This window comes from Leucoraja erinacea, chromosome 18 (assembly GCF_028641065.1).
Source record: "Leucoraja erinacea ecotype New England chromosome 18, Leri_hhj_1, whole genome shotgun sequence".
NCBI lineage: Eukaryota > Metazoa > Chordata > Chondrichthyes > Rajiformes > Rajidae > Leucoraja > Leucoraja erinaceus.
In genome coordinates this window covers 8,289,673-8,303,962 of record NC_073394.1, presented here as the reverse complement: position 1 = coordinate 8,303,962, position 14,290 = coordinate 8,289,673, and the positions used below count along the sequence as shown (strand labels likewise).

Below are 14,290 nucleotides of genomic sequence, written 5' to 3'. Positions count from 1 at the left end.
CACGAGGTTCTTGGGGTGGAGAGGGGTGATAGCGGTATAAAGGGGAGGGTAGTGTCTTGTGTTCTGTGTCTTGTGTCTACTGTTTGTGGGTAAGTGTGTCTGTTTAGTGTTCAGCCATGAGCGAATGGCGGTGCGGGCTCGATGGACCTGGTGGTCTGCTCTCGCACCTACTTTCTATGTTTCTATGTTTCTATGGCAAGGTGGAACTATTGGTACACAAGGAAGTGAGATGGGGTGGAAATTCATCCTGGTTTTAACTTGACAAATCCAGATTATAGAATGCATGTTGATCAAAGTTTCTGACTTTTAGAATTTCAGAGCAAGGAATCTTTACAGGATTTATTACTATATTAAATCAAGGATGAATTATATTCCATAGCCAGGTATCCTGCAGTAATAATTTTAAGACCTGATGATAACAAAAAATATATTTCAAAATGCCAGATTAAATAATATTGTTTTACCTTTAACACATTTAAAGTCTTAAAGTCTCTAAAAATATTTGCGTTAAATTAAAACTGTTTTGCCTTTTATTTCTGAGCTACTAATTAATTCAGCTCTGCTCAAATGCCCACTTTTACCTTACTGAAACGCCAAGTCATTTTAATACTTGCCATTCATCATCAACTAATGATTGTTTTACAAAATAATACAACAAAAATGCAACCCGGGCAATGGACTTTGACAATTGGTATACCGTGGATTCAGGATTCGATTGCTCTTTCCACAGCGCAGAATCTGGCAAAATAGCTCCCCGTGGAGCTCCTGAAATTACTACAAATTAACTTGTTACTTTATATATCTAATAAAACAATCAATTCAATTCTAACAATATCCAGTGACGTCTACTGTTTAAGGCATAACAACATGGAAAAGATCCTTGAAATGTCTTTGCCAGGATGGCATAAATCCATGAAGCAAGAGTCCGAAGTTTAATTGCATTTTATGTCTTTATTACAAAGATTTGTGTTCGGGCTCTCAAATTACAAAAGGAAACGGGTTGCCATAAATAATGGTAAAATGAGACTTGGCAGGAAACCACGTGACGTAACAGGACAGTGGTATAATAGTTCTGTGGGATATTAAAATACCTTCCCTTGTATTTGCACCATCCAGTTTAAAAAAAAATGTAACACAAATAAATCAAAATCACAAAGATTCCCAAGCTGCATTGTCATAGTAGACTTGGCATGGAACTAGGCTGTAGTTGAAATGTTTGCACTGTCTGTGCGTACGTTGCAGTGCCTGACGTTCAAGACCAAAGTATTCTGCCCAAATGAAAGCCTCCTCAAAAATGCAACTTTTCGCACAGAAGAAGCCAGGTTTTATCCTTTTTTTTCCTGTTCAGATGAGCTACCTTACTCGAATGAGGCACAACAGTGAAAGCACAGTCTCGTTTCCACCGGCAAGTGAAGACACAGCTCATTTCCTGACGTTTTAAGAATGACATTCAGTTCCTTCAGGACGTGAAACGGCTGGTGGTGGATCTTTACCGGACTCGTTTCTGCTGCCGAGCTCTGTAAATGTCATGCACTGGAGGTGCAACTGCACCCTTTTCCTCCTCTTCATCAGAATCTTCATTTGCTGCCCTCTTCAATGGCTTTTTCATCACTGCATCATTTTCTATAGGTCCATTTCCTTCAGCAACAGTTTCTGGTTGGCCTCCAGTGATCAGTTCAACAGCTTGTTCAACTGCTAAAAAAAATTAAAAAGACATAGTTTAATAAACCCATCCTTCAATGATGATTCAACGAAGTCATCCTTCTCGGTGGTGGTGATAGGGGACGTGGGGGATGGTAGAGATGGAAGTGTTATCAACGTCATTAGAGGTTTGACATTAAAATAAATGTTGAGGTGGCTGCCAGTCTTTTGGACTAAGATATTGCTGGCAGGAATGTTGGGTTCTGCATTTACATGTCTTGCCTCGTGTTCATCTCAAAATACCACCTGCAAGATATGGGAACGGTCACAATCCACACCTGGTCTTAACCTTACTCTAAATGAATGGAGCTGAACCTATAGGCTGAAGATTCAAATGTTTGGATGTTTGTGGTAGGAAAAATCCATGATCAATAAAGCCTCTGCATCAGTTTGCCCCTAAAGGTAAAACACTCCAATGGTCAGGTTACTTTCGGAACACTTGAATACAATCTCTGGCCTCAAGATAGTAAAAATCCTGCAACCTCCTTGGACAACCGTTGACAGAGCATGTTTTACACACAGGCTTCCACAAATTGAGAAATCAACTTGCCAGCACATCTCAAAGGCAATTAGGATTGGGAAATGTCAGTTTTAGAAGAAACTGCAGATGCTGGTTTATACTGAAGGTAGATACAAAATGCTGGAGTAACTCAGTGGGTCAGGCAGCATCCACAGATGAGGTACTCCAGCATTTTGTGTCTATGGGAAATGTCAGTAACAACTTAACCTGTTCACCTGAACAAAATTAATTTATTTTAAACACTTGCACAAGAACAGCAGGACAATTTTAGAAGGAGGTGTGATATGCGAGTCTCTATTTCTCTGCATTTTCACGGTTAGTGTATTCTGTGAGCAGATTCTGAACATTGGCTGTTCACCAGAGAATCGCAAAATAAAAGCAAAGAACACTACTTACTGTCTGGTAATTGGCAGCGTCGCAAAACTTCCATTAGTTCGTCAACTTGAACAAATGGGCCCTGTGGGAAGGAAGTTTCCAAATACAATCATGATGTGACAAACACAGAGTAATTTCAGTACTAGCGAACATAGTGCAGTACAGCATAGGAATAGGCCCTTCGGCCCACAGTGCCCGTGCTGAACATGATGCCAAGATAAACTCATCTCTGATCAATATCCCTCCATTCCCCGCATATCCAAGTGCCTATCTACAAGCCTCTCAAATGCCACCATCATATCTGCCTCCACTACCATGCCAGGCAGTGCGTTCCAGGCACTCACCACCCCTCCTTAAAAATTTGCCCCCTCATCTTAAAGCTATGCCCTTTGTCTTTGACATTTCCACCCCGGGGAAAAGGTTTCTGACTATCTACCCTATCTCTGCTTCTCATAATTTAAATACTTCTTATCAAGTCTCCCCTCCAGCTCCGACATACTAGAGAAAACAACCCAAGGTAGAAAGAGCGTATTCCCGGTCACCATACTCCTCAAGCTCTATCTCCATATTTTACATCTTAGTGTCCAACTCACCACGAGAAGAATGGTCTAAAATGGAATTGACAAGAATATGGAACTGATGTCGCAGTGGGAAAGATCAAGACCTGGCTTCCCTCCCTGTCGAGTTTGAAGACTGCATACCAGTTCCATCAAGATCCTGTGCTCACTCACAGGACCCTAAGTCTAAGAAACCCATTGTTCAGTAAATCTCCCTATAATATATGCAGCTTAGCAGGATGTAAAACATAAGTTAAAGCAGGACTTAAAGGGGGGATTTGATCTGATGAAATTCATCCATACTTGGCCACCGCAGTTTTGACGTCTGTGACTTGGCGTTTAAAAATAATCAAAGCCCACCCAGCAGCTCTTTAGTGGATGCCAGCATCAGCCTGTGAGGGAAGTGTAGTGTGCCAGGACTGCCACTAAACAACCAAATGAGCTGGGCACAATGTGATTAAATTTTAAATTCAGTTTGATGGAGAGGAGAATAGCCCCAACTATTTTAAACTAAAATATGAAGAATTGTGAGGGCATGAAGCAGACTGGCAAAAAACAAACTAGAAAATTAGGTTAAAACATTAGTTGGTCTCTGAAGGCTTTATAATGGAATTGGCTACAAAGGCAAATCCATTCTGCCAGCAGAACGTCTCCCTGACTGGAGAGCGGATAGCTGGCTGAAAAATTGTTGGAATTCTTCAGGGGCTGCTCTGACTTTGGTGGCCAAGTAAAAGAGATAGTATCGGGCCAGTCCTCCAAGATTCCCGTGACGTTTTACATGTGTGTGTGTCCCCATAAATATTCAAGAATAAGATGGGTGCATAATGGACACCCGGTCCACTATCACACAAAGTCAAAATGGCGACACCTGAATTAGGAATGAGATGCTTTTGTGTACTGACCTGGAAACACGTTGGCGGAGGTAACAGTTTCATAAGCAGCACGGAAGCTGGGGGTACAGGAAACACTCCTCCTGGGACAGGATGGAGACCAGGGGCTGTACAAATACAGAGAACGCTCAAGTGTTAACGACAGTCAAGGTAATTAAACAGCGTGGTTTCTACACATCACCTTGCTATTTGTTTTATTAGTGAACCCAGTAAGTATTTTCCTACATTATAATCCACCGTCAGTACAAAACCAACACAAGGTCACTCACGTGCTAGGTGTCGGGGTTGGAAAGGGATCATCTGGTTTGTGTCAGGTTTTGGATACTCCGGCTTCCGGTCAATTTCATCCTTCATTATGGTTACAGTGGAAGGGGTCACTATGGGGTCGGGGATAATGGTCGTCATCTTGGATCGAGAGACATCCTGTTAGCAGGGAAATCATTTTATTTAGCACGGCAATACTAACCGATCACTATACGTTATTGTCATGACACTGAACTGGACTTGCACCTGGACAGATCTGCAGATTCTTTTCCCTGGTGAATATTAGTTGTCCTGAAAGATATTGAATTCAATATCCTTCACACCCACTCAAGATGGAAGCCCATCACACGAGCGCCAACCTGCCTTGTAACCATATTTTAAAAAAATAGTATGTCAATGACAATGACTACCTTATATCCAAGAGCTTTAAGTTCACTGTTTGAACAGGGGAAGAGGTCCATGAACTTATATCGGTCCACCAGCAATGCAGTTTCCTTTCCTTCATATTCCTCCTTAAAAGCAGCAAACCTCCTCTTTTCCACTTTCAGAATACTGGCCAGGTCTCCAATGTTACTTTCAAAAGCCAGAAATCGTGCCCAGATCTCACTGCAACATTTGACAAACAGAAAGAAAGAGAAACTACGATTAGGGTGTCATCTAACTCGACCCATGTGGACCTCTTGCTCATTCCCCGCAGATGCTTGACACTTCTTAACCCAAAGATGTTGAAAACAAACATCACAGTCATCCAAGACTTTGGGTAAGTCATGTTGGCAACAGCATGTAGCACATGTTGTGAATCAAACTGCTTTACTGACAGTGAGTCTCCAATTCTACCCTTCAAACACACTGATCAGTAGGCAAAATTTGAACCAAATGTCATGCAAAACATCCACAAAATGTACATGATGATGTAACTTAGGAGATGTTCAATGACCTACAGGAGATTCTATGCTGGTTCTTTGAAATAAATGTCCAGTTTATCCCAACCCCTCCCGCCCCCTTGCTCTCTCCTTCACCGACGGTACAGCTTTTGTCTAACTATTGTTGCACGTTACAATATCACCTGATTCAATTGTTTAATTCACAAGGTGTGGTGTAGCACAACTTACTGAGAAAAGTAATTAAAATTCTCATCTTGCCCCATTTTCTGATTGGCCAGCTTCTGCCAGACAAACCAGTTTTTCTCCAGGCACTTTATCAAAACAATGAAATAACAATGATTCCTTCCCTTCATATCCTCCTTAAAACATCACAAGCAGTTTGGTGACGCACTGCCAGGATGGATTGATGAAGACAACGGTAACGTGGGCAGAATTATTTGAATTTGATCATTTGGATTGTCCGGGGCATTGTATTAGCCATAAGGAGGGGTTGGGTAAATCTGAATTCTTTTCTCTGGAGCGTCAGAGGCTGAGGGGAGATCTGATAGAAATATATTAAAAAATCATGAGAGATTTTTTTTCTCCAGGGTGGAAATGTCATAGCTTTAAGTTGAGAGGGTAAAATTTAAAAGAGATGCGTGGGGCAAGCGGTGGATGCCTGGAATGTACCAGCAGGGGTGGAGGCAGATATGATAATGGCATTTAAGAGGCTTTTGGATAGGCACATGCATGTGCTGGAAATGGAGGGATATGGATCACGTGCAGGCAGAGGGGATTAGTTTAACTTGGTATTGTGCTTGGCATAGACATTGTGGGCCGAAGGGCCTCATTCTATGCTGTACTATTCTATGTTCTATTGAACAGTCATATAAAAGTCACGGTAGAGCCCTTTAGAAAAAAAAATTAGGCTTGTCTATTTGTTGTAACCAAATACTCATATTTCACAAACTAAGTTATAACTCAGTAGTTGAGTTCTAGGAAAATATGAAATTGATGAGAACTACCCCGAGCCTGTTGCAGGAATGACAACAAACGATGATCAATTAGTTCCCCACCAGCACTTACATCCTGAACAGGATCCTTACACCAGTGCATTTGGTGCAGAAAGGCAGGAATTACGATAACATTGAAGGAGATTACTCTGTTCACAGTGCTACAGAAGCATATTCATTTAGTATATTCAGGACTAATTGTTTTTTGACTAACTCCAAACAATTGTTATAAGATTGTGTAGCAAAGTGCTGAAGTCAGGATCAGATCAGCCAGAACACACTGAATGCTGAAACCGGCCCTGCTCCTAGTTCTTATGTTCTTAGACTTTTTAGCAGTGATTTTTAAGAAAATAAAATCTTCAAAGCTTTTGTTTTGATATTTATATCTTCATTCCTTAATAAATCCTGGTCTTTAGTTTGCAGGTCTGTATAAGAGTTGAGTTTGGATTTACATTTCCTACTTTGTTATCTGAACCTGCTTCATTCATTCTGACTCTCTTGGGAAAGCTTACCAGCACTGAAGGAGGCAGTGCAAGATACAAATACCTCAGTAAAATCAAGGAGATTGTATACAAATAATAATTTTAACTGTGTGAAATCGCATTCCCTAGGAAAAACATTAAAAAAAAATTCTTATCTTGAGGAAATAAAAATTAGTGTGTGTAAATAAAAAAAGTGTACAAGATCAAGAGGGGAATAGATAGGGTGAATGTCTATTTCCCAGGGTAGGGGAATCAAGAACGAGAGGGCATAGGTGCAAGGTGAGAGGGGATTGATTTAAGGAGCTGCCAGAGGAGATAGGCGAGGCAGGTACAATAACAGTGTTTAAAAGACATTTAGAAAGGTATATGGATAAGAAAGGTTTAAAGGGATACTGGGCAAACCCGGGCAGGTGGGACTATCTTAGAAGGAACATCTTGGTCGGCATTGTCCGAAGGGCCTGTTTCAATGCTTTATGATTCTAAGAAATATTTCTATTCTGAAATATAGATTTTATTCTAAACACTTGTCAATGCTATTGTTTTAAGCTTTATTCCTGTATAACTAATTCAAGGCTCATGCTACCTGTGAGAATTTCTAATAAGCCTCTCAACAATTGTTTTGCGTATACTGAACACAATGTTAAAGCACAGTAAAACATTAATATTTAACGACAATTTAAAGTTGAAAAACAGAGGGTATTACCCAGATTTCTCCGGTGGCAAGGACCCAGAAGTCAGAACGCGCTCAAACAGAACTCTGGTGTTGTTGTCCTCTGAAATGCAAACAAATTACATAGATAATAGGTGCATGAGTAGGCCATTCGGCCCTTCGAGCCAGCACTGCCATTCAATGTGATCATGGCTGATCATCCACAATCAGTGCCCCGTTCCTGCCTTTCCCCCATATCCCTTGATTCCGCTATCCCAAAGAGCTCTATCAAACTCTCTTTTGAATGCATTTAGTGAATTGGCCTCCACTGCCCTCTGAGGCAGAGAATTCCACAAATTCCCAATTCTCTGGGTGCAGTTAACAGCTTGTGCTGGAACTGTGGCCAAACCCAGCGAACCCTTCTCTGCATTTACACTGTACCTGAAAAACACCACAAACTGCAAGGCGTAGAATCAAGGAGTTGCAAATGCTGGCTTGCAAAAAAAAGACAGTGCTGGAGTAACTCAGGAAGGATGTTGTTAAGCTGGAAAGAGTACAGAGAAGATTTACAAAGATGTTTCCAAGATTTGAGGGCGTGAGCTATAGGGAGAGGGTGGGCAGGCTAGGACTTCATGCCTTGGAGCGCAGGAGGATGATCTTATAACAGTGTATATGATTATGAGGGGAATAGACCAGAGATCACAGGTTTAAGGTGAGAGGGGAAAAATATAATACGAACCTAAGGGGCAGGTTTTTCACACAGAGGGTATATGAACGAGCTGCCAGAGGAAGAGGACCAAACTTTATTACCTTCCCTCACAGTGGGAAACGTTGATTCTGCTGTGGGGGGTGGGGGGTGTTCATGTTAAATTCTATTGTGTATTGTGTTCTTTTTATTCCTATGGCTGTATGGTAATTCAAATCTCACTGTATCAATTGGTGCATGTGATAATAAATGTCTCTTGAACTCTCTAGAGATGGTCATTGGGACAGATACTAAAATGATATTTAAAAGACATTTGGACAGGCACATGGATAGGTAAGGTTTAGAGGGATATGGGCCAAATGCAGTCAAGTGGCACTAGTGTAGATGTGGGGCCCTGGTCGACATGGACAAGTTGGGCTGAAGGGCCTGTTTCCATGCTGACTTTCACTATAGCTCTATCACTATGAAGCACATGGAACTGGCATGAGTGAGATTGGTTGAAATGAAACGGGGAGCAGGAGTAAACTGTTTAATTTCTGCGAGACAGGCAGTAGTAACGAGGAACCGCAGAGATCAATGCTTGTGTCCCAGATGTTTTAAATTTGGATCAATGATTTGGATGAGGGAACTAAATATATCATTGGCAGATAGCACAAAGTTGGAGGGGATGAGATAACACGAGCTGTGAGCAAGATGCACAAAGAGGCTCCATTGTGATTTAGACAAATTGGGCAAGTGGGCAAATGCGGGGCAGATTGAGTTTAATGTGGATAAAGGCAAGTCATCTACTTTGGTTTAAAAAACAGAAGGATAGATTATCCAAAGAGTGACAGACTAGGAAAGGAGTGTCATTGAGTGTCAAAGGACACAAGATGATGAAAGGAAAAAAATAGGTGCAGCAAGTGAGAGGACGGTAAGTGGTAAACTGTGCTTCATGTCAAGAGGATTTGTGTACAAGAGCAACAATGTTTTGCTGCAGCTGTACAAGGTCATGGTGAGAAACCATCCAGACCTTCCATCTACTAGGAAAGGAAAGGATGTTCTTGCTATGAGAGTGTTCAACAAAGTCTTGCTGAATCCCTGAGTGACAGGAAGAGGTATGATGGATTGGTTCATTTGGGTCGATATTCATTCGAGTTTAGATTAGTGTGGGAGATTCAATAGAAAACCCCATAAAATTCTAACAGGACTAGACAGATTAGATTAAGGGCCGATGCTTCCAAGCTGAGTCGTCAGCGTCCATAACTGGGTGTCTCAGCCTCAGGCTATGCAATTTAGAACTGAGATGAAACTTTTTTTACACAGATAGTGTTGAACCTGTGGAATACCCACCACAGATAATAGAGAGAGGCCAACTCATTCAATTTATTTGAGGAGTTTGACATATTTATTAACGCCAAAGAGATTATGGGATATGGGGAGAACAGGGCATGATTGTATTGAAAGGTGGAGCAGGCCTTAATCTATTTTCTATGTTTCATTGATCAATATTGCACACAGCGGACACAATGTGCTGTAAAATGGGATCATTCTGATCTCCAGCAGAAACTTGGAAACCACATCACTGAAGGATGGATATCAAAGCAACTTCAAAGAAAAGCTCTTGAAAATAATAATTGAAGTTCAAGCCGCTTTGGTAAGCTACATCAGAGTTTCTTTCATAGCATCGACAGTGGATGTAATAAGATCACAAGGTCCTGTGGCAAATGGGGTTCGAGTGGAAAATAAATTCTAGGGCAGAACATGTTGCATGAGACTGTCAGTGGAGAGAAATAACAAGCTAAACGAGATAAACAGTATTCAAAACAGCAATGTTAATTGCAGATGCTGGAATCTTGAGCAAAAACACAAAGTGCTGGAGTAACTCAGAGGGTCAGGCAGCATCTGTGGAGGTAATGGACTGGTGGCGTTTCGGGTCGGGATCCCTCCTCAGACTGTAGATGTTGTGTTGATGGTTACCCGCACAAAGTAGAACCCGTTGCTCAGGAAAGAAAAGGTCGGATTGGAAAAATGTAAGCACTTTACGGAGGTTTGCTGCTCTGCAATCCTAGTTTAAAATTCATTAAACGAACGTCGGAGCCAGAACAGGATTTCTGATGATGCGGAGGATGTATTTGTTATTCCCCACACTCGGCGACCAGTGAAAGTGAACATTTGCAACATACAAATCAACGCATTAGTTAAGATGACACAGCTTCAACAATGTTCGCAGTCCTCATATTCCAACTCAGCGAAGAATTGCCAGAATATTTCCACACAAAAGTACTACGCATTGAGCTCCAGGTTTTCATTGCAAATGACATTCAAGTTCAAGAGTGTCAATAAGACATTCCATGTAATCTCAGGTGACTGTCATACTCGAGTCAAGTCAAGTTTATTCGTCACATACACATACGAGATGTGCAGTGAAATAAAAACCTCGTCTAAACCTTGTATGAGAGTATGAGTTCTTCACATTGTAGAGATCACTTTAGTTTAGTTTATCATGTATACTTCAGGAACTTTATGCAAACAAGGAATTTCATTGCACCTTGGTGCACATGACAATACACCACAGGTAGCAGAGGAGTCACCATACCAGGCGGAGACGCATCCCATCAGAACACTTTCTATACCGCATCTGTAGTAGTTTGATAGAATCCTCGAGAACATGCCAAATCTTCTCAGCCACTTAAGGAAGTAACTAGACTGATGTGTTTTCTTGATGACCGCACCAATGTGAAGGGACCAGGTTAAGCTGCTGGTGATGTGGATGCTGCGAAACTCAAAGTTGTCAACTATCTCTACAGCAGCTCCGTTGATGAAGAGTGAGTTGTGCATCAGAAAGGAAGAGGTAGGGAATCTACATGTTACAACCAACTCTTCTATCTAGCTGACGTTAAGGGCTAGGTTGTTGTCCTGAGACCATGAAACAATGTCCCCAATCTCTTTCCTGCACCCTGTCTCATTGTTATTGATCCAGTTGACATTAGTGGTATCATTGGCGAACTTAAAGATTGAGTTGGTGTTGTACTGGGCCACACAGTCATGGGTGCACATGGAGTAGGGCAGAGGACTGAGCACACAACGCTGAGGACCACTGGTATTGAAGGTCAGGGTGGGAGAAGTGCTACGACCAATTCTAACCGACTCAGGTCTGCCTGTCAGGAAGTCCAGACGCCAGTGGCAGTTGGAGGTCCAGGAAGGCCTAGGTCCAAATGTTCAGCAATGAGCTTATTCGCTATTATGGTGTGAAGGCTGAGCTGTAATCAATGAACAGCATCCTGACAATGGTGTTCTTACCGTCAAGGTGATCCAGAGCTGAATGTAGTGCAAGAGGGATGGCATCCTGCATAGACCTATTCTTCCTGCATTCTTCTTGCAAGGGGTCTAGATTGTCTGTATGATTGGCGCAGGTGTAGACCATTACCAGTCTTTCAAAGCACTAGATTATGGTCAACGTTACAGCTACTGGGCAGTAGTCATTGAGACAGGTCACTTTACTTTTCTTGGGGACTGGAATGATGGAGGTTTCCTTGAAGTAGATGGGGAGAGTAAAAGGTTGAAGATGCTGGGAAAGACTGTGGTTAGTTGATTGGCACACGATTCCAGAACCCATCGAGTTTCAGAACCCTTGCTGAGATTTTACCATCATGAAAGCAGCTCTGACCTCTGTCAACAAGATGTACGGGGGGACTGGGCCCGTGGGTGTGTGCCTTGGTGGAACTAGTAGATTCTCTCCCACTCTGGTCAATCTCTACCCCATTCTCTATCTCTGCTCAGTCAGGATCTACCATTACGTGGTCCCAGGTCCACTTGTCCATTTTAAGATAGATCTGACAGTAAATGATTCCCCTATCCTCTCGCAGTTACCTACAAAGGATGCTGAGATTCTGCCCTTGATCTTCCCTTCCTAGTTTACTCCCAAATCATGAAACACATCTGCAGTCAACAACCTCAAGAAGACCAGTGACAATATGATCCCAGCTTAATTAATCTTAGCCACCTTATTGAAGGACAATTATTAAAACAAGTATATTTGGCAACACCCAGCTCTTCTTTGGTCTGAAGAAAACTGGATTTCTCAGTAAAAAATACAGTTAAGAATATACCTCTTACCATTTAAGTGAGAAAGGTAGTCGATGTATGCCAATATATATTCTGGAATATCTCCATACTTCTTCAAACCTAGCTCAAATATCTTGAAGGCTACTGCCTTGTCCTGAAAAGGAATGTTGGAAGCAGTCACTTACTGTCCGGTTTGTCCACTAACCAGAATGAAGAACAGTACATGAATAGGCCCTTAAGCCCACATTGCCCGTGCCGTACACGACGCCAAGTTAAACTAATTTCCTCTGCCTGAATGTCATCCATAATCCCTCCATTCCCTGCATATCCAGGTGCCTATCTAAATATCTTTGAAGTGCCACTATTGCACTCCACCACCACTCCTGGCAGAGGGTTCCATGCACCCACCATCTTCTGTGTAAACTGCCTGCCCCTCATGTCTCCTTTAAAGACTCATCTTAAAGTTATGTCTTCTAGTCTTTGACATTCCCACGCTGGGAAAAGAGTTCTGACTGTCTAACCCATCTCTGTCTCTCATAATGTTTAATATCATAAATGAGGAGCACGCACCTTACTGCAGTAGTACTCCATGAGGGCAGCAGATACATAGACATGATGCCGTGTCCTGGGATCTTCCCTTGCTTTCTTAAAGATGGATCGACCAGATTTGATGCCCTCTGCTCTCCGTGCAAATTTCATATACTGGATGTAAACCTTGAATTCAAACATAAGAAACTAATTTATGACGGGAGAGCACAAACATCTCAGGTTAACATTACAAGGCCAGGTCTGGGCAATGGGAGCTCCATGCCCACTCCAACTCCTTGCCATTTCAACCAATTTCTGCCAGGAGACAAGAGAGGGAATGTCTACGATAGGATGCAGTCCTAAGTCGTCAAGTTTACAATTACTTTCAAACCTGCCAGTTGGACACAGAAAGGGAAAAAAAGTATAGTGAATCAGAAATGTTTCACATCTGTGGTAGGATGAGATGAAGTAGTCATCTGACATTGTTAAATTGAATATTAAATCTCATGGGCTTCAATGTGCACAAAGAGAAGGTGAGGATGTTATTCCTCAAGCTTCCTCTGGGCATTACTGGAGCAATGTTGAAGGATAAAGACAGAGACGTCAGAGTGGGATTGGGTTGGAGAATTAAAGTGACAACTGAAAGCTCAGAGTCGCTCTTGTGGACCAAACAAAGATAATCTTCAAAGCAGTCACTCAGTCTGTGTGTGTAGAAGAGAACAAATACAATAATCTACAGTGTCAATGTTTCAGTCTGTTTCTTTTTTCTTTATCTGCCCGTTTTTGGAGGAAGTGTTAACTTGACAACTTTTGTTTGCATCCAATCACAGATATTTCCACTGTTAATTCCATCCCCGCCCTCTCTGCAACCTAAAGATATGTTTGTTTTCTCAACTTTTCCAGTCTGTCCTTGACCCAAAACATCGACACTTCCCATTGATGAAAGTTGAGCTGGTAAGGGCTGCTCGCATTTCCTATTTTCGGGTCAAGGACTTCCAACATTTGCTTATTTCAATAAACAAAAATATAAACTGGTGCGAATATAAACTGGTGTTTAATTGAACTCCCAGAGACTTTAGTAAAGATATTAATGGATATGGAACCATGCTGGGTCAGGGGAGAGATTATAGACCAATCCAAATGAATGGCATAATAGGCTTAAGGAAAAGACTTACTCCCGCTTCTACTTTATTTTTAAATTCCTATTTTCCCGTTCTGGAAAAGGTCTATGCTGGATTTCCTTTTCCTTTGCCATTTCCTTAAACCACTATTTGTGAATCAGTGAGATATGACTAGTGATGGATCAAAATACAAATACAAAGCACACCTAAGATGTAAACCAAAGCCACACTCACCAGTGTTGGATCGATATCTTCGATAGCCAACAGCCTGTTGTATATGCTGTGCACCTTTTCGTATTTCATCCGACTCTTAAAAACAAAAGTGGAAGGGTGACATTAACTGGAGTACAGAACAACAGGGAGCAGTGTGCCAAGATTATGACCGGGTACATTTTATGCAACAGAGGACAACACCATCTATACTTACTTCTTCATAATCCGCGTATGCAAAGTAAAGCAGCATGTTCTTCTTTAGCAATGTGCTGATGGCCCTCTCGTAGATATTTGCAGCTTCATCACTGAACAGTTTTGCATTGTTCATGTCCTGCCAAAAGTAACGTTTTTGAATAAAACA

The 14,290-nt window shown here is 41.7% G+C and overlaps 1 protein-coding gene across 1 annotated transcript in view; it reads right to left on the bottom strand.

The window, feature by feature from the left end:
* Window positions 1-931: 931 nt before the first annotated feature.
* Window positions 932-14,290, bottom strand: part of cstf3 (cleavage stimulation factor, 3' pre-RNA, subunit 3) — an 86,006-nt gene continuing 72,647 nt past the window's right edge. Inside the window, exons 12-21 of the mRNA XM_055649228.1 lie at window positions 14,144-14,260; window positions 13,951-14,025; window positions 12,638-12,781; window positions 12,119-12,221; window positions 7,369-7,438; window positions 4,718-4,913; window positions 4,313-4,466; window positions 4,056-4,150; window positions 2,618-2,678; window positions 932-1,695 (exon numbers count right to left, since the gene is read on the bottom strand). Of these exons, the coding sequence (XP_055505203.1) occupies window positions 1,490-1,695; window positions 2,618-2,678; window positions 4,056-4,150; window positions 4,313-4,466; window positions 4,718-4,913; window positions 7,369-7,438; window positions 12,119-12,221; window positions 12,638-12,781; window positions 13,951-14,025; window positions 14,144-14,260 (1,221 nt within the window). The 3' untranslated portion in view covers window positions 932-1,489. The remainder of the gene's footprint in view (window positions 1,696-2,617; window positions 2,679-4,055; window positions 4,151-4,312; window positions 4,467-4,717; window positions 4,914-7,368; window positions 7,439-12,118; window positions 12,222-12,637; window positions 12,782-13,950; window positions 14,026-14,143; window positions 14,261-14,290) is intronic.